The sequence below is a fragment of the Spinacia oleracea genome, chromosome 3 (genome assembly GCF_020520425.1).
Source record: "Spinacia oleracea cultivar Varoflay chromosome 3, BTI_SOV_V1, whole genome shotgun sequence".
NCBI lineage: Eukaryota > Viridiplantae > Streptophyta > Magnoliopsida > Caryophyllales > Amaranthaceae > Spinacia > Spinacia oleracea.
In genome coordinates this window covers 2,471,190-2,491,296 of record NC_079489.1, presented here as the reverse complement: position 1 = coordinate 2,491,296, position 20,107 = coordinate 2,471,190, and the positions used below count along the sequence as shown (strand labels likewise).

The window sequence follows — 20,107 nt, the reverse complement described above, 5'->3', positions numbered from 1 at the left end:
TTCTAATCGGGTCTTTTCGGGTCGGGTCCATTTGGGTATCTCGAATCAAGTCTAATTCAGTTTATGCGTGGTCGGATCCGGTTTGTTTCGAGTCAAAATTCCAGGTCAATTTCGGTTCGGGTCATAACAGGTTCGATTTTTTGGGATAAGTTTGGTTTTCTCGGGTTAGATCAAGTCATGATGTAGTTAACTAGCTAACTTTGGGGTCCGAACATCAGGTCAATTTAGTACAGTTATTTTGGTTCTTGCCGATTTAGCTTGGTCATTTGGTACGGGTCAACTAAAGTATCATGTCATATCGGGACAAGTCAATGTCGGGTCTGGTTTAATTTCGATTCCTATTATTTTTGGGTTTCGGGTTAACTTCGGGTATGAAATCGGGTCAAGCCGTTCGGATAATGGTCCAGATCAGTTTTGCACAAGTCGCACCCATGTTTATGAAAATGAAGGAATCAAGTTTTTTCGTCAGTCATGGCAACTAGTGTTCACTGGAAATCCGAAACCATCATCAAGATCTTCAAAAAATGAGTGCTTTAAGAAAATCTCTGCAAATTTCTTCCTCCCTACTGCAATCTTCCACTACCCAGAAATCTTTCTCTTCATCTTCAAACTCTCTTACCTCAATTTTACTCTCCAAATTGGAAACCCTTCTCCCATCCCAAAAACCCCCAATTTCCCAAGAACCCATTTCAAAAACATCAATTTCAAATGAATTTCTTCCCTCAGATGCTCTCAAAACTGCAAATTTCCCAATACCCATCTCACAAAATCACCAAAATCATCAAAATTCCACCCCTCTTTCTCAATCCGATGTAGTAAATAGTCTATTGAGCTTTAAAAATCAGCCCAAGTCAGCCCTAAAGTACTTCAATGAAGCTGTGAAGCAACCTGGGTTTAATGTAGGAGTTGAATCTTTATGTGTTTTGGTTCACATTTTTGCAGGATCTAACAAGTATGAACCTAAGAAGAATAAGAATGTTAGAGAATTGTTTTCAATTCAGCAATGCCCTAAAGATGCTGCCATTGTCATCCAAGGTCTGATGGAAACTGCTGAGAGGTTCGAGTTTCGTGTTAAACCTCAAACTTTCGATATTTTATTGAATGGTTTTGTTACTGCTGGTAGATTAGATGATGCAATTGTTTGTTTTAATGCTATGGTTGAGAATTTTGGTACTGATTTGAATGAATCATTTGCGAATTTTCTATTGAGGATATTGGTGAAAAGGGATAGGATTAAAGAAGTTGAAGAGTTGCTTAATAAGATTGTTTCGATTGAGATAACTCGAAATGCTAACATCATTAATCGATTGTTGAAGTATTGTGTTAGTAATATGAAGTTTGAGGAAGCTGATCAATTGTTTAGGAAGGTTAGGGAAATGGGGTTTAAACTAGATGCACAAACATATAGTTATGTTGCAGAGATTGTTAGTAAGAAACCTGAATCGAATTCAACTCGTGAGATGTTGTTGAAGGAGATGAGAGGTAAGGGTTTGTTGCCCTCTAGTTCTCATTTCAAGAATGTTATTTTCGGGTATGTGCAGCAAAAGAACATGGTAGAAGCTATTAGGGTTAAAGATGAGATGGTTTCGAGTGGTGAACCGATGAATTTAGCTGTTTTAACTAGATTGGTGAAGGGATATTGTGAATCGGGTGATTTGCAGAATGCCGTGAATTTGTTGAAAAAATGCATAGACGACGGACTTCTTCCTGATAGACGGAGTTTGTCTGTCTTAATCAAAGAGTACTGTAATAAGGGAAATATGGACTTAGCTATTGAACTTTACAACTTAATGATTGTAATGGGGATTAAACCAAGTGTTTATATAACCTTTTTGTTGATTAAAGGTTTTTTGGATGTTCAATCATATGAGAAAGCTTGTGAACAGCTCAACATTGGTGTTGAATCTGGTGTTATTGACTATTTTTCATATAACTTTCTGATGTCATGGCTCTGTGTAGAGGGTAAGGTTGATGAAGCTCAACAGTTGTGGGATAAGATAGTAAAAACTGGAAGCATACCAACTGTAATTTCTGATGAATATTTTGGTTATAGCAAGGTAAAAAAAAAGGTTGATCTTTCAGTTGTTGTTGGAAAGGATTTTAAACCCAATGCTATCACCTATACTACCTTAATTCATGGGTATTTCAAGAAAGGCGAAGTGGAAAAAGCCCTAAAACTATTTGATGAGATGGTAAACCAAAAGATTGATTGTAAACCTTACACATACAACACCATAATTCATGGATTGTGCAACAATAGCAAAACTTCTGAAGCGAGGAAGATGCTTGAGAAGTTCACTTCTTTCAAACCATCTGTAACGACTTACAATTTCATCATCGATGGATTTGTGAAAGAAGATCAAATGGATTGTGCATCATCTATCCATACCGAGATGAGCGAAAAGGGAGTTTCCCGGGTCCCAATGCTGAGGAAAGATATAGTTGAGAAGTTGTGTGAAAACAATAACCTTGATCATGCTTTACAAGTGATAAAGGAGATGTTAGAGAAGGGTTTTGAAATGGATGTTTCGGGATTCGAGATACTTATTGGTTGTTTTTGCAGTAGAGGAAACATTAGAACTGCTTTGAATCTTTATTCTCAGGTTCTTAATACAGGATTGGTTCCTACACAATGTATTCTGGATTGTATGATTCGATGTTTTCGGGTTAGAGAAGGTCAAATTGATGTAAATGCAGAAGCAGTTGTTCCTCGGAACAAAAGGAACAAGAAAAAGAAGAAGCTGAAGAAGAAGCTAAAGATTAGTGATTTTGGAACAAAAACTGCTTAGGTTGATGAGACTCTGTTTATTTTGGTTTTTTTAATTAAGATTAGTGAATAATTATGTGCTCACATTAGATTAATGGTGAATGTGAGCCATTAATCTGTTTTTTGAAATTCTGGTCATATTAATCCTTTGTGATGCTGAAAACTCTGTAACATTTAGATGGTTTCCATGTTACGGTCTACGGAGTATTTCCTCTGTTTCATAATGTGAGCTTGACAGGAATCTGCAGAGTATGTTTTTCTCGAGAATTTTCTTTGACTATTAATTTCTCTCTAATCTAACGATATTATTCTATAAAATTGGTACGGTTTGATTTGACTGAAGATTATTTTACCAATGAACTTAATCAAATATGTATGATGATCTACCTACAACTACAAGTATACAATTATATATAATCCTTAAATTTGAATATTTATTTAATTTACACACTTTGAATGTATACTTTTGCATATATATCCTTTTTATTTTTACATTTTCCTAATATCACAAGATTTTTATTTAGTTACTATAGAAATAATAAATTATTTTAATACCAGCCGTGCGGTTTTAGGGGACTAAACTTTATTTTAGTAGTATTCTCTAATCAAATCAAATTTAGTAGTTATTTTTATACTGCACACTCAATTAGGTAATATAAAATACACAGATTTATGGAATTCAAAATAATCTAATATATATGTATATATATAGGAGGCATATTTGCTGAAATATTAGAGCGCCACCTACGATTACTAATGGTTTCGGCCAATGAAAAATAAGATTTTTAATTTATTTTTGAATTAAAAAAATCGATTGCCACGTGGATAATTAATTAGGTGCCACGTAGATATTCTAATTAATTAATTACTAATATATACAACTCAATCCAAAATCAAACACTCTAAAAATTTAAAAAATAAATCTAAAATAAAATTCATCCAAAATCAAACACTAATCAAAAATAAAATAAATAAAATTCAATTTAAAATCAAACATTAATCCAATATTAGAGCGCCACGTAGGAAATTAATGGTTTCGGCCAATGAAAAATAAGATTTAAAAATTAATTTTGAATTAAAAAAGTTGAGTGCCACGTAGATAAATAATTAAGTGTCACGTAGATATTTTTATTAATTAATTATTAATATTACGCATGTACAATTTCATCCAAAAACAAACAACACTCATAATTAAAAAATAAATCTAAAATAAAATTCAATGCAAAATAAAAAAAACTAATCTAATCTAATATATAAAATTGGTATATACATAGGAGTTCTATTTGAACATAACAATTTAATAGAATTTGTGCATCGCACGGGCTAAAATTATTAGAGCGCCACCTAGGATTACTAATGGTTTCGGCCAATGAAAAATAAGATTTCTAATTTATTTTTGAATTAAAAAAATCGCGTGCTACGTAGATAATTAATTAGGTGTCACATGGATATTTTAATTAATTAATTACTAATATATACAACTCTATCCAAAATCAAACACTCTAATAATTAAAAAAAATCTAAAATAAAATTCATCCAATTAAAAGAAAAAACTAATCTAAAATAAAATTCAATCCAAAATCAAACACGAATCCAATATTAGAGCGCCACGTAAAAAATCTAATGGTTTCGGCCAATGAAAAATAAGATTTCGGAATTATTTTTGAATTAAAAAAGTCGAGTGTCACGTAGATAAATAATTAGGTGACACGTAGATATGTTTATTAATTAATTACTAATATTACACATATAAAACTTCATCCAAAATCAAACACTCTAACAATTAATCTAAAATAAAAAATTTAATTTAATCTAATATATAAAACATAGCCGTTGGTATTTTTTTTTTAATTTAGCAATTTTATAAAATCAGTGCATCGCACGGGCTAAAATCTAGTATTGATATATTAAAGTACTCTGTAATTTGTTACAAACAATATATTTTACAAAAGTATAATAAAATTATGGAAACAAAATATACCCAAATTATCCTTTCCCTACAAATATATATTGCTTCGTATATGGCAATTGACTTTTTGTTAATACATCGGAAACGCAACATTAGCGCCAAACTGCTTCAAGGAATCAAGGTATGCTTTTTTAACCTAATTTTGTACTTCGTATTGTTTGCGCTTGGTTATTGCTCTAATCTCCATGAATACCCATTCTTAATTTTCTTATGAATTCAAAGCATATTTGCAATTTCCAATTATTATTTTTGAATTTCCCTCGTAATAATCATAGATTTATTATATTTGCAATTACCAAATTATTTTTTGAATTTCTCTTGAATGGAGAAATAAACTTGAGTCGACTTGAATTAATTTACAGTTGAGAGCTCGCGATGGTGAAGAAGAAGAAGAAGAAAGTGCAATTGAATCGTTGTATGATCGAAGAAATCCCATCTCCAATTTTATGGGAAATTTTATCAAGACTCCCAACTAAAACATGCTTAATAATTTGTAAGCTTGTTTGCAAAACCTGGAATTCTATCATCAAAGATCCACATTTTGCTAATTTCCGTCGTTGTCGTGGTCGCTATTCCACCCTATTTGCTTTATGGTGATTTCATTAGAGAGAGGTTCGTCTATAATGACTCGGGTTGTGACCCGGGTTGTTCGTTTCTGGTTCTTGACATAGACAACAAGAGCCCAAATGTTAATGAGATGGGTAACCTAGCTTGTAGTTAATCCCGATATGATGATTAGGTACCAGAATAAATTTATAGTGAAGAATCATATGCGTTTGGTTAATGAATGTAATGGGTTAATCTTGCTTGATTGTTATCCGTGTCCGGGTACGGGTCGTTGTTCTACTCCGGATCAGGGTATTTTTGTCATCTGCAATCTTCTTACCGGGGAATATGTTAGGATCATTCAACCATTGATCAAGCGAAAAAGAAAAAGATTTGAATCAGGTTATTTACTTAAAATCTGGGTTGGGGTTTTGTCCTATGTCAAATCAATTCAAAATACTTAGTATTATAAAACAGGAGGGAGTTTGTACGGCACAAGTACTAACTGTGGGCACTAATGAATGGAGGCCTGTTGTTGATGATAAAGGAATGCTGCAAACAAGTAGATCGTTCTGGAATATTTTTGTGATTTTCTTTAACAGCTCGTTTTATGGATGAGGAAGTATTTTCGGATATCAGATATGTGTGGGCAAATGCATATCATAGCAAAAGACAAAATAAGAAAAATGACAAAAAAAGAAATTAAATGGTACTTTTTTAAACAAAAATGGTACTTTTTTTAACTGAATGGTACTTTTTTAACATAAATGGTACTTCCTTTTTTGTCTTTTAGCTATTTGTCTTTTAGTTGATATGTGTGTTGCCTCACATATCTGATATCCGAAAAAACAACCTCTTTTATGGATACCCGTACTACTCGCACAATACCAAGTATATATGGGCATTCCATTGCGGAAATGAACAATTTTCCTGCATTCCATTACCCAATGAAATCACAGTGTATTTTTTTTGCAAATTTAAAGAAAAGTGTAAATTTACACCACCACTAATTGTCTAATTGCAACAAACTTAATTACTTCGTATTAAGTAATAGACGACTAACAGTTTTAACAATTAGTCAACACCAAATGTCAAACCATCATATGATTCACATACATTCTTCCTTGTTAGCTACATAACCTTCACTATCTTCACTAAATTAACAGGTAAAAAGTTCTTCACATCTTCACTATTGTTGTCGTTGCATCTGGTTCATCTTCAATACCCTAAAGGTGTTCAACAATCCTCCTATGAAGATCAAGAAGCTTCCTACCACTCCAAACCACACCATAGAAGCTTGTCCCTACATGAATATGATACCAAAACCTCAGTTTTGATGCCACGAAAACTATATGTATAAAAAGTTAAATTCAATATACTAGTAATTTCACAACAAAAATATTAAAAAATAACATATCAAAGAAGAAGAAAAAAGGCATAACAATATAATTAAATCATGTCCCACAACTTGTTTTTGATGGTTTTTCATAGAATCATAATGTGTTCAAACTTATAAATCGTATCGTTTGGTGATGTATTGTTGTAAATCAAAATTAACATTTTAATACATGATTTATTTGTATTCCAAAAATAAAATGAATTGCTAAAACTGACCTGATTTGTGATCATGGATCCAAGTGAGAGTAGTGCCCCAACAAAACGAATAGTTGGAATTGCAGACTCAAGATCCATCAAAAGCTCTACTTTTGAAGACTGGTTACCAAATCCTATTATACTACATATCAAATCATATAGATTGATGAGCATAATGAGTAAAAATCCAACTGCGAGAGCAACATTCCCAACTTGCGACGTATTCGGGTTTGATGAAAACTGCGTTGTAAAACCATAGATTAGCATCAGGGAAGCCAGCAGGTACTGCACATGGAGGTAGCACTGCCCAAAACTTGCAAACTTCATCTTGTTCATCCTGCAATCGAAGTCATTTTCAAATAATGGTTTACTGGGTTTATCTCATATTCTGTAAAATCCCTAAAACTCATCCTTCAAAAACCCTAAATCGCAACAATCTGTCAATCCTACCAAATTACCCCAAATCAATTTTCGTCCAAAGTACCTAATGCAAGGCAATTAGGGGTCGCATTTATTTCTCAAAATTTAAACCTTCAAAATGGAAGCAATTGCGTATTCAACTAAACCCCCAAAAAAATTAGAGTGTAAATATGATAAAATCAACAAAAACCCCAGTCGTAATCAACCCATGAATTGCAATTCATATCTGATTTGAACATGTCAAATATTTAATGTGTTTATTTGATAATCTGTATAAACCCTAAAACTCTTCCTCCAAAACCCCTACAATTTTTCCCCAATCAATTCTCATAAAAAAATACCTAACGAAACGCAATTAGGGGTCGAGCTTGTACTATTTCTCAACATTTCAACCAATCGGAAGCAATGGCGTATTCAACTGAACCCAAAATCCGAAAGAAAGAATATATCCGAGTTTGCATATGTTAAAACGCGAAAAAAAAAACCTGAAATTGAAAGAAAAATAAGAAAAGCATTGATTTACCTTGAGTCTTGGGAGAGATTGTCGCTGGCTTCCAGTTTTATCGAAAAGTTTGAAAATCGTAAATCCTTTCCTCTCGTCTCTCAATATTGTCAGTTGAGTTTGAGCAGGAAGAGGTAAGCGAAACAAAGGCCGATTTAGATGAGGCTATATTTTTTCTCGTAAATATATAACAGCAAAATTACACAAATTCTTATTTACAATGGTTGTACACCGGAGTAAAAGTTAACTCAAAATGCTTAAAAGTTAAGCATATATATGTAAAAGTTATCTATTTTTCAGTGATAAATTTTTTCATTTTAGTAAAACTTATTTCTTCAAAATAACTAATGATGTATAAAATTAATCATTTAACCCTTTAAAATATTTATCTATCAATTTCTTTTTTACTAATATAAAAGTTAATCAAAACTAAGTTAAAGTTACAAAAAAGGGTTAAAGTTATCTTGGTGTACAATAAATTTATTGTACACCTTGTGCGCACAAGACCTTTTGGGAAAATTATAGGTGGTATAATTCTATCAAGTGACTATGTTTTTTTTTGGGGGGGGGATGGAAAAGTGACTATGTTTTATAGTTAACCTTTATATTAATAGAACGATTTTCGTAAATGATGCTTAAAGATATCAAAATTTGCAAAATACGTCTCTTTTCAAATATAATTCTATTGTCCACATCAGTATTAAATTCGGTCTAATATTTTTATAGGAGTCAATAAAAAATCGCCAATTCAATTAGCGGCTAACTAAGACAAATCACTAATTGAATAGTGGTTTGGTATAAGTTTCCCTTCATGCAACAAAAGACACAAATCCCATACAAAATTACATAACAAACAAACATTCCAAAGGAAATCGATTAATTTCTCTTGACGCTTGTGTGTTTGTAGCCGACCACTTAATCTCATCGTCACTATTCTACTTCCTCCCTGGTGCGTCGGCATAACCTCTCACCAGAAGCGGTGGTAGCAACAACAAAATTATGTGGTTTTGTAAATATTTGTTAAAAAGCTTATTTTAATTTGGGGGATTTGTTTGAATTTGATCAAGAACTCGTAATTATGATTGAATTTGATCAAGAACTTGAAATTGTTGTTATAGATTTTGCTTCTCCGCCTTTTTTGTTGTTCTTGTTGACTTGTTGGTGATGGTAATGGTAGATTGGTACTTTTGCGGAGTTGTAGGGCCGCAGTTATTTTTTTCCTCTGCTTATTGTTCTTTCCAATACAAGTATTATTTGCATATTTTTTCGGGATTTGTTTTTTTTTTTTTTAGTTTTATAGTGAAACCGCCAATTTAATTTGCGGTTTTATAATGCATTAAACCGACAATTGAGTTGGCGGTTTAGAGAAGAACCGATTTTTTTTTTTCAAAGTACCCGATGATGTGGACTACCAGATTGGGAATTATATTGAAAAGGGACACATTTTGGGAATTTCAGTATCTTTAAGCATTATCTACGGAAATCGCTCATATTAATAAGGGTTAATTATATAATAATACTTGTTGACAATATACTCAGCCGTTGCTGATGTATTACTAAAACGCAATATTATTTATTTGTAAGTCATTTTTTGTACAGTCACTATACAAAGCCTAATAACTGATGGAGACCATTAATTCTTGCTTGGACAACAAGTTTGTGGTCGTTCATCGCTTGCCTACTAATAAATTTAATACTACGTATTGCAATAATCAAACTTTATACCTATATTACAAAGATCATCATTTATGCTGCGAATCTCCATAGGGGTAGAAATTCTTCTTCTTAGGTGCTTACTGAGGGCCTTGCAATCAGTATTGATAATAATGTCCCCATAGCCATTATCACTCAGCTATTTCATTAAGAGAAGGACTCCTCTTGCTTCTGTATCTGTTGCCGATGTGCTTCGAATATGCATGCTCATTGTGGATGTAGTGGTGTTGGTATTCTTGTTGAAGATTCTCCACCCAATTTTTGCGAAACTTTTACTTGGGTTGTTTCTTTTCGCTTTCCAAACCCCATCAACATTTTCTGCTAGATATGTGTTCCCATCCTTGATAAATTCAATTGATACATTGCCTTCACTTTCTCTCAGTTCCCTTGAAGTTGGATTGCTCCTTAATTGTTGTTCTATTATGTGCGGTCTTCTGTGCTATATTGGTCCATTGATGAAGGGTCTCCACGAGTGTGTGTGGGTTTGGAACTGCTCCTCGGAAGATTATGTCATTCCAATGCTTCCATATAGTCCATAATCCTGCAAAAAAATGTTAGTTCTTTCATAATTTGGTGCATCATCTCGCATAAGAATCTTGATCCATTACTTCGTCCAATCTTGAATTGTGGTTGTGTTCCCAACCCTTGTGTTGATGCCAAGGGGGCTGGTTTTCCACAATCTTGCGACCCAAATACAATCCCTAAACAGATGGGTGTCAGTTCCCTGTTCTTGATTACAAAGAACCCAGACGGGAGCAATTGGGGTCCATTTTTAATTGATGTTTGTTTTTGTTGGTAAGGCATTGTTGCATAGCCTCCATACGAACACCTTCCATTTGTGAAGAGTATTGATAACCCAAAATTTCTTCCAAATGGCATTGTCATCCTTGTTTGTGTAGTGGTCTACACTCTTGTTGATAAGAAAAGCGTACCTGATTTTCACTGAATAACTCCATGTACTCGTGTAACCCCATGTTTGTTAATCATCTTTTTCTTCCTTTGTAATGTATGTTTCCAAAATTTTAATTTCATCTTCTTTCGGGAATGAGTTCCACGTGATGTTTTGGTTCCAATTCCTCCTGTTGTGATCAATAAGGGTGACCACTTTGGACAAGGACTCTTTGATATCGTACGAGATGTTGTTCTTGAACACAACAATGTGATATTTGATCCATGTATCTTTATCAATTGATCTTCTTGATCCTAGGTTCCGGCCACCTCGTGCTCGTCTTGAACTCCATTGCCACCCAAATTATTCCTTTGAACCATCATGCCCAATAAGGCTTAATGTTGTTGGTGAACCCTCCTTCGAGGATGTTGGTTGAAGCCCATATTTTTCTTTATAAATTTGAGCAAGGATGTTGTCTTTACTTGTGTTGTATCTCCACACGTATTTGTAGAGAAGCTCCTTGTTGAACATGGCTACATTCTTTATAACCAATCCACCCATTCCTTTGAATTTTCAAGCAGGTGTTTGTTGCGCCAATGGATCGCATTCTGTTTTCATTTGGCCTTCCATGCATCAATGGAGTTTGTTATCTTTTTCGGTAGCAAAAATATTGACATTAAATGATTGCACATTGAAGAGAGGATGTCATTGATAAGCACCAACTTTCCGTCTTGGGAGAGAGATGAAGCCCCCCATGATGATATTCTCGTGGAGACTTTATCACAGAGGAAACAAAAGTCTTTAGACTTTGCTGGTGAAAACGTAATCGGAGAGCCAAGGTACGTACCAATATCTTCTTTAAGAGGCACTGCCATTATTTCCTTTAATTCTAGCTTTGCATCAGTAGAAATGTTAGGGCTAAAAATAATGGAAGACTTTTCCAAATTGATTACCTCTCCCGACAATTCACTGAATTTCTCTAGATTCCTTTGAGATTATTGTACCCATCCGAGTTTGCTTGAATGAAGAAAAGGGCGTCATCTACAAAAAAAAAGTAGGTGGGAGATGGGTGGATCTCTTCTCGCTATTTTAGTTCCCATGATTAGCTGGTTATTTTCCAAATCCTTTATTAGCAATGATAGAACCTCTATACATAGAATGAATAGGTAAGGTGATAGGGGATCACCTTGTCTCATGCCACACTCGGGGTGATTGTGTCAGAAGGTTCCCCATTAATAAGCACTCTGTAACTAACTATGCACACCCGTGTCCGGATACGGGTCGTTGTTCTACTCCGGATCAGGGTATTTTTGTCATCTGCAATCTTCTTACCGGGGAATATGTTAGGATCATTCAACCATTGATCAAGCGAAAAAGAAAAAGATTTGAATCAGGTTATTTACTTAAATCTGGGTTGGGGTTTTGTCCTATGTCAAATCATTTCAAAATACTTAGTATTATAAAACAGGAGGGAGTTTGTACGGCACAAGTACTAACTGTGGGCACTAATGAATGGAGGCCTGTTGTTGATGATAAAGGAATGCTGCAAACAAGTAGATTGTTCTGGAATATTTTTGTGATTTTCTTTAACAGCTCGTTTTATGGATGAGGAAGTATTTTCGGATATCAGATATGTGTGGGCAAATGCATATCATAGCAAAAGACAAAATAAGAAAAATGACAAAAAAAGAAATTAAATGGTACTTTTTTAAACAAAAATGGTACTTTTTTTAACTGAATGGTACTTTTTTAACATAAATGGTACTTCCTTTTTTGTCTTTTAGCTATTTGTCTTTTAGTTGATATGTGTGTTGCCTCACATATCTGATATCCGAAAAAACAACCTCTTTTATGGATACCCGTACTACTCGCACAATACCAAGTATATATGGGCATTCCATTGCGGAAATGAACAATTTTCCTGCATTCCATTACCCAATGAAATACAACAGAACTATAATCGTTATCATCAGGCTGGTCACACGCCTTGTTTGAGCATTTATGATTCTTGCCTTTCTCTCAAATGTCGGATTGACAAAGGTACTCGATGTGAAATTTGGGTGATGAAAGAATACGGTGTGAAAGAATCTTGGGTGAAACAATTTGTTTTCAAGAGTACTTCGATTAGTCGGAGTTTGATGCTTCCTTTGATGCAATCCGGAAAAAATATCAGATATTTATGAAATCGAAAATAGGGTTTACGTTGATGACGACGGTCATATTGAACCCGGATTCTGTGAGCATATGCAAATCTTTGGATGTTATTCGTTTAAGGTACTCGCATTCAATTCCAACTTTACAGAGTTCTCAAGAACAAGGTTTGAACCTTCAACAAGAATTACAAGATCTTTATCAAAATTATTAAGCCAATCACCATATTTTTTGTTTTTACGGAGTATCAACTATTGGCAATCGATTAAGCCAACTTTACAGTGACTTTAATTAATTTACAGTTGAGAGCTCGCGATGGTGAGGAAGAAGAAAGTGGAATTGAATCGTTGTATTATCGAAGAAATCCCATAAAACTCCCCACTAAAACATGCTTAATGATTTGTAAACTTGTTTGCAAAACCTGGAATTCTATCATTAAAGATCCACAATTTGCTAATTTGCGCCGTTTACGTGGTCGATATTCCACCCTATTGCTTTTTGGTAATTTCTATAGAGAGTGGTTCGATACGTTTTTGGTTCTTGACAATGAACAATTTTCGTGCATTCCATTACCCGATGAAATACAACATAACCATTCTCGTTATCATTCTTATCATCACAAACCTTGTTTGAGCATTTATGATTCTTGCCTATCTCTCAAATGTTGGGTTGACAATGGTACTCGATGTGAAATTTGGGTCATGAAAGAATACAGTGTGAAAGAATCTTGGGTCAAGCAATTTGTTTCTAACACTTGGATTAGCCGGAGTTTGATGCTTCATGTGTTGCGTTCTCAATCGCAACCGAGTAATGAACTCGAAGTTAGGGCTTACGTTAGTGACGACCATATTGAACCCGAATTCTGTGAGCAGATGCAAATCTTTGGAAGTTTTCCGTTCATGGTAGTCACATTCAATTCCAACTTTATAGAGTTGCCAAGGACAAGGCTTGAATAATCAACAAGCGTTGCAAGATCTTTATGAAAATTATTAAGCAAGTCACTTTTAATTTTTTTTTTGTTTTGTTTTGTTTTGGTCATAGACTCATTGTTCATTTTAATTTTGCACTTTGAATAATTTCATACAGAGGCAGTTGTGGCCACCATTTTATCTTCTATTATATCCTAACACTTTAAAACATACTTCCTCCGTCTTTTAATACTCGCAACGTTTCTTAGTTTCACGAATGCCAATGCACAATTATAAAAAGTTGATATTTTGAAAATACACATTGAGACGAATCTAACAAGATCCCACATGCTATGTTTTATCTTATATAAAAAACACTAAAAATAGTCAAAGTAGATTATATGAATAGTGGCAAAAGTCCAAACGTTACGAATATTAAAAGACATAAGAAGTACTCCTCTGTATTTTTTTAAGAGATACACTTGCCTTTTCCGGCCGTATTTATTTAAGAGATACACTTGCCATTTTTAGTAACTTATCAACCCCACCATCTAATTAAATAATACATTTAATATACCCTATCATCCACCATCCTATTAAACAAATATTTTCATAAACCCACCCCACCCTCCACCCACCAAAATGACATGGTCCTCACATATTTAATTATTAAAATATCTATCCAACCCCACTTGCTTTATTATTTTATTTCATTCAATTATTCTTCTTAATACCCTTGCCCGGCCAAGTGTATCTCTTAAAAAAATACGGAGGGAGTATAAAGTATGTGTTTCTTATAATTTAATATTAAAGGAGGTTATCAACTCAACAAGGGAGCCACTGCACAGGCCAACGGGAAGTCCGTGATGTACATGACGGGTCGTGCATAAGCCAAGTTTATACTTAGAACAGGGTTCCCATATAGCCCGAGACCGGCCTACAACATATAAAAACTGATTTTAATATACTTCCTCCGTTTGTTTTTACTTGTAACATTGACCACTTTCACGCATGCCAATTCAAAACTTATATCATTAATATCTTAAATTCTATTTAAGCAAAAATTATAAAATGTTTATATTTTGAAAATACACATTGGGACGAATTTAACAAGATCCCACATAAATATGTTTTATCTACGTATAAATCACGAACAATAGTCAAAGTTGAATATGTAAATAGTGTAAAAATTCCAAACATTGCGAGTATTAAAAAATAGAGGAAATATTATTTTCAATAACAATGAGGCAATTAATCCCATGACGCCTAAGTCAAGCAAAAATGGGACAAGCCAAGAAAAAAAGTAAACAATCTTCCAAATGTCAGCCAAGCAATGGACGTTACATGCAAAGTTTTTCTACTTGTACGTTCAATATCAAAAGGCCCCACATACGGAAAATACGGATACATCACAAGATAAACTCGAGTTATGGTAACACCCGACTCTTTCTGCATCAAAATCATGAATTTTTTTTCCCAACCCCATCTATGATTCTAACTGTAAAAAAAAAACTCAAGAGTTATGTCCATCTGGGTGTATCATCTGATACCTGAAAATCATTCTATACAAACAGGAATAAAACAATATGAAAAGTTCCTGTCCATAAACTACACTACTCTGAATCTCTGATACATACAATGACAAATTGACAATAAATAATAACACAACTGAACATAATAACAAGCACTTTTATTATTTCCTGTTTACCTATCTAAAGAGTAAATATAAGATCTAGCTATCTATTACTACTGAGTTGGGTTAAACCAATAATCTTTCTCCCACTTTTCTACCTCTTTCACTGTGTTGGTTTATCTGAGAATGCATCATAAACTTCTTCTCTGAGGCAACTTGAATTTTAAGAGCTTAGAATATTCAGTAAACAAATGTGGAGTAATATGTAATCATATACAAAAAATAAAAATAATTTTAAACAGCTTAAAAGGCGGATACTAGTGCAAAGTTGTCAAGAGCAGGTTAACTGGATTAAGAGAACAGCGAACGTCTGTTTTAGTAGGTTATCTCTTATTTACCCCCTCTTCGCCTCTATTCTCATCCATCTCATCACTATCTCTTGACAAGAGTTATCTCTAAATATAGGATCTCTAAAAAAACTCAAGAAGTAGCCTACCTCTTATACACTACTTCGCTCTTAGACAACTTTTTAATATTTTTTATTTTATTTTTGGAACAAAAATGACAAAAGGCAAATATAATACCAATTATTATTCCACCTCACCCCCTCTAATTTACCCAGAGCTACCTCTAAATATAGGATGTCCCAATTAGCCTCTAAATAAGAGTGAGCTAAGAATTACCCTAATTTTATTAAGAACTAGTTCTTAAAATTTCTCTCCTTAAGAGTGAGCTAAGAATTACCCTAATTTTATTAAGAGCATCAATAATAAGGGTCGCTTTTATTAACCTCTCTCTTCATCCACCTCATCACCCTCTCTTAATGAGAGTTATCTATCAAAAAAATCCAAAACATACACTCTCTCTTATTTACTCCCTCCTAAACACCTTTTACATGTATTTTTTTTTAAAATAAAAATATCAAAAGCAAGCACAATATCCCCACAATCATCCCCTCTTATTTCTAAGAGTTACCTCTTATTCAGAGGATGTCTTAATCAACCTCTAAATAATAGGTAGCTAAGAGTTCAAAACATTTCTTTCTCTTGAATTAGCAAGACCACTGTTTCATAAGCATTAGTAAGACCACTGTTTTATAGCATTAGTAATGCAATGATGCTAAAACGCAAGACCAGAAACAATAGTATCGTTTTATTCTTCCTCTTGAAACTTCACCTATTCAAAGTTCAAAACATAAAGAGACATCACTTTAAACACATAGTAAACAGGAAATTTAAGCACATTACCTGTCTGAAACTCTCCAGTTCATGCTAATTACAACACGGGGCCTCTTCGCATAATATAGGCATGTCTGATGAAGTCTTTGGTGATTGGTAGGAGTAAATCAGAAGTCATTTTATCTGAACTAAAACCTTTCTTGACCATTTCATCATACAATTTGAAAGCCTCGGGCAAATTACCCTCCGTAAAATACCCAGTAACCAAAGCATTATATATAAGGGAGTTAGGAGTCACCCCCTTTTCTTTCATCTCTTTGAAAAGGTAACGTGCAATTTCCAGCTTGCCGTTCTTACAGAATCCTTTCACCAAACCCGTATAAGTATCTTCATCAGGCATAACTCCTTTTGCTACCATGTTATTGTAGAATTTTAAATCTGACAGCGGTTTACCTTCCTTCAGAAATCCATCTATCAATGAAGTGCATGTTTACTGTGCTAGCCAATCAGGTAAAATCCCTTGTTCATTCATTTTCTTTTCGAACGAGAGAGCTGCTCTTATGTTACCTAAAGTTCTGTAACCCATGATCATGTTATAGTAAATGTCATAGTTTGGAGACAACCCTGCTTCACACAGTTGATTGAAAAGTTTACAAGCATTCTTCATGTCCTCCCTTTGGCAACAACCATCAATAAGTGTGCCATATGCAGTAATATCCAATTCAAGACCCTTGCTTATCATCTCATTTTGCATTTTCAAAACAAGATTAAAATTATTGCTCTTGAGGAATGCATCGATGAAAATTGTGTATGTACAAAGATCAGGGGACACTCCTTTCTCGCCCATCTCATTATAAACAGACAATGCAGAATCCAAATCACCTTCGTTAATTAATCCACCAACAATAGAATTATAAGTCAGGCAAGATGGTACAAATTTATCTATCTTAATAAAATCCTCTAGTATTTTCCTTGCACGCGATGTTTGGCCATTTTTGCACAATCCGACAATTATACTATTGTACGTGTCATCTGTACAATCAATCCTCTGGCCATTTTTGCACAATCCACCAATTATAGTATTGTACGCGTGATCTGTACACTTAATCCCCTTCTGCAACATCTCATCAAACATCTTCAGAGCTTTACCTACCTCACCTTTCTTGATATGCCCGTTCATTAATATTGTAAAGGTGACAACATTGGGATTCAAACCCTTAGCTATCATCTGGACATACATTCCATGTGCCATAGCAACATTTCCTTTCCTACAATAACCAAGAATCAGGTTGTTATAATTTTGTAGATTAGGTTCAATTCCACATTGTAACGCCATACCCCAAAACTTCTGAGCTTCATCCATATTGCCGTCTTTACAGAGACATGATAGGAGACTGTTCAATGAGGAATCATCAACCAAACCAGATTCAGCCGCCTTGTTAAACATCTCATAAGCTTTCTCAAACAACCGGGCTTTCAGAAACCCTTTAATCAATGAATTAACATTAAAACCACTAGGTTTAATACCCTTTTCAGTCATTTGATCATAAAGCTCAGACGCTTTCTCCATATTTCCGTTTATACAGCATCCATCAATCAAAACTGAAAAAGTGGATTTATTTGGTGAAAGTTCAAGCTCAGCTAATTTTTCAAACAAACCTAAAGCACTCTCCAAATCACCCGATACACAATACCCCTTCATCAACATCGTTGCAACCACCAAATTCATCGGTTTCCCACAAGAAACCATTTCATCTTTCAGTCTCAAAGCTTCCATCAAATTCCTCTGTTTCACACACGCGATAATAGCTTGGGTGTAGGAACCCTCAGAGGGCACCCAACCCTTCTCCTTCATCTCCAACAACAAATTACAAGCTGCATTTGAATCTGGTTTTTGACTAACAAGTCCAATTGCACAACTAAATGAAGCAGGATCTAATTCAACTCCCTTATCCCTTGCTAACTTAAAGTATCGCTCCAAATTAGCACCAGAATCATAATACGCCTTATCATAAAACTCCCAAGACTCATACATAACATGCTTCACACATGGCACCCACAAACGGATGTTATTTACAAGCATCCATTCAACACAACTAATTGAATCCTCAATCCTACCAGTTTTAATAAAACCATACATCAACTAATTAAAAACCCGCGAATTTAAATTAAAACCATACCTGTTGGAGCCATCTTTGAGGCCTTGAATCACAGTTTTAGCATCAGGGATTTTCTTGTCTGAAAAATAGTTCACTGTATCTTTGAGACACTCCAAGCCCATCAAACCTTGCAACAATAAACGGAAAGAATCAAACCTTTCGCCAAACCCTGGTTCTTTTTCAGCCCATTTGAAGAAATCCATTGCATAAGGTGGATCCTTTGAGCTCAATAAACCATTTACATCATGAAAGAAATTTTGACGATTCTCTGGAATTGGGTCCGGGAAAATTATGGTTTCTGAACAAGATGAAGAGGTTGAAGATGAAGGAAAGGGTTTGTGGGTAATTAAAGAACGCAATAGAGTTGACGAAATTTGCAGAGATTTTGATAAATTTCTCATAGTTTCTGCTTAATTTTGGGGAAAAGGAGGAATTCATTGATTTCAATAAACCCTAATTTTCCCGAGAGAAGCAAAATTGGTGCAACACTGCAAGTTGCAACACCTGCTGAAGTGAGTGATGAAAATTGAAAAGTGATCGACTACTTGACTTAGTAATGGGGCGGGTCTACCCGAAAAGGAAGTACTGGACCGAATTTTTATTATCCATCCATCTCTTCTTGGTTTCTATTTTTTTTTTCTCTTTAACAATAGAGCATGTGAACGAGGAACTTTAAGGTTCAAGTGACTTGTGTTTATATGGACACAAGTGACTCGTGTTGGTACCGTTAATTTGACATTACTTCCTCCGTCCCGGAATACTTGACCTGTTTTCCTTATCGGGTGGTCCCTTAATACTTGACCTGTTTCTAAAAATGAAAATATTCTAACAATATTATATTATTTCTCACTCCACCCCTATTAACCCACCTACCCCCTACTCCATACAAAAAATAATTAAAAATTCAACCCCTACTCTCCCCCAACCCCACCTCTTAACCCACTTTCCACTAACTACATTAAAATAATACCCCACTATCAACTACTACCTATTAAATTAAATAAGTCAATTTAAGTCCCTTAAACTCTGTGCCGGTCAAACCGGGTCGAGTATTCCGGGACGGATGGAGTAGTATTGAGACTAGTATGGTATTTGTATACCAATACAAATCATTTGTGTTTTTGGTACTGACATATGCATTATGCTATGAATGAGTGCCTAAGGTTAGCACCAACAAGAGTTCGTGCTCAAAAGCTGGTGGAAGTAGCGGAAGCTAAAGTTTTGGCTGGACTTGGACGAAAATACGGCCTTACATGGAGGTGATTCTAGAGTCGTATTTGCCAATTATTGATTTCTCGTCTGTCGAAAAATGTCATTTATTTTCCTGATCTTGATTCGGTCTTGATCAAGAGATATTTTGTCATTATATAAACTGATTTTAATTCTATTATTTTGTCACTTGTTCGAAAGGATGACAACGTTGTAATACACGACTTTGCAAGGCTAGTCCTTTTGAGTGTTGAACAATTTGAGAGAATCATTGTCTTTCAAAGATCTCTCCTTGAAGGACTTTTTGTCCCTAATTAATGAACTATCTCGTAAAAAATATAAAGGTTGATTCTTTCTACATATATCTATGAAAACACCCGACTCTTCCTGCATCAAAATCATACAAAGTAATTTTTTTAACCTATCTATGATTCCTTACTCTAATACACTCGAGTTATATCCATGATCCA

General features: G+C 34.4%; 2 protein-coding genes, 1 long non-coding RNA gene and 1 pseudogene across 3 annotated transcripts; 2 read left to right on the top strand and 2 right to left on the bottom strand.

The window, feature by feature from the left end:
• Positions 1-524: 524 nt before the first annotated feature.
• LOC110782508 (pentatricopeptide repeat-containing protein At3g54980, mitochondrial) lies at positions 525-3,044 on the top strand. Its single transcript, XM_056841237.1, has 2 exons — positions 525-2,603; positions 3,006-3,044. The coding sequence occupies exons 1-2, from the start codon at positions 525-527 to the stop codon at positions 3,042-3,044; spliced, it is 2,118 nt and encodes a 705-aa protein (XP_056697215.1).
• Positions 3,045-4,681: 1,637 nt separating this feature from the next.
• On the top strand, positions 4,682-5,541 carry LOC130469260 (uncharacterized). Its single transcript, XR_008929688.1, has 2 exons — positions 4,682-4,857; positions 5,099-5,541. It is a non-coding gene; the product is annotated as an uncharacterized lncRNA (long non-coding RNA).
• A 751-nt stretch (positions 5,542-6,292) lies between these two features.
• On the bottom strand, positions 6,293-7,979 carry LOC110782309 (uncharacterized). The gene is made up of 3 exons (XM_021986430.2): positions 7,819-7,979; positions 6,897-7,212; positions 6,293-6,585 (listed from the first exon to the last, which is right to left on the bottom strand). The coding sequence occupies exons 2-3, from the start codon at positions 7,209-7,211 to the stop codon at positions 6,472-6,474; spliced, it is 429 nt and encodes a 142-aa protein (XP_021842122.1). The 5' UTR covers position 7,212; positions 7,819-7,979; the 3' UTR covers positions 6,293-6,471.
• A 6,172-nt stretch (positions 7,980-14,151) lies between these two features.
• On the bottom strand, positions 14,152-18,956 carry LOC110782507 (pentatricopeptide repeat-containing protein At3g54980, mitochondrial-like; annotated as a pseudogene).
• Positions 18,957-20,107: the final 1,151 nt, after the last annotated feature.

Bases quoted from the DNA above. Each gene is read 5' to 3' on its own strand.
- LOC110782508 (XM_056841237.1), top strand. From the start codon at position 525: ATGAGTGCTTTAAGAAAATCTCTGCAAATTTCTTCCTCCCTACTGCAA. The intron at 2,604-3,005 runs GTTCTTAATACA...TGAGCTTGACAG, and splicing joins CTTTGAATCTTTATTCTCAG to GAATCTGCAGAGTATGTTTT.
- LOC110782309 (XM_021986430.2), bottom strand. From the start codon at position 7,211: ATGAACAAGATGAAGTTTGCAAGTTTTGGGCAGTGCTACCTCCATGTG. The intron at 6,586-6,896 runs GTCAGTTTTAGC...ATATTCATGTAG, and splicing joins GATCCATGATCACAAATCAG to GGACAAGCTTCTATGGTGTG.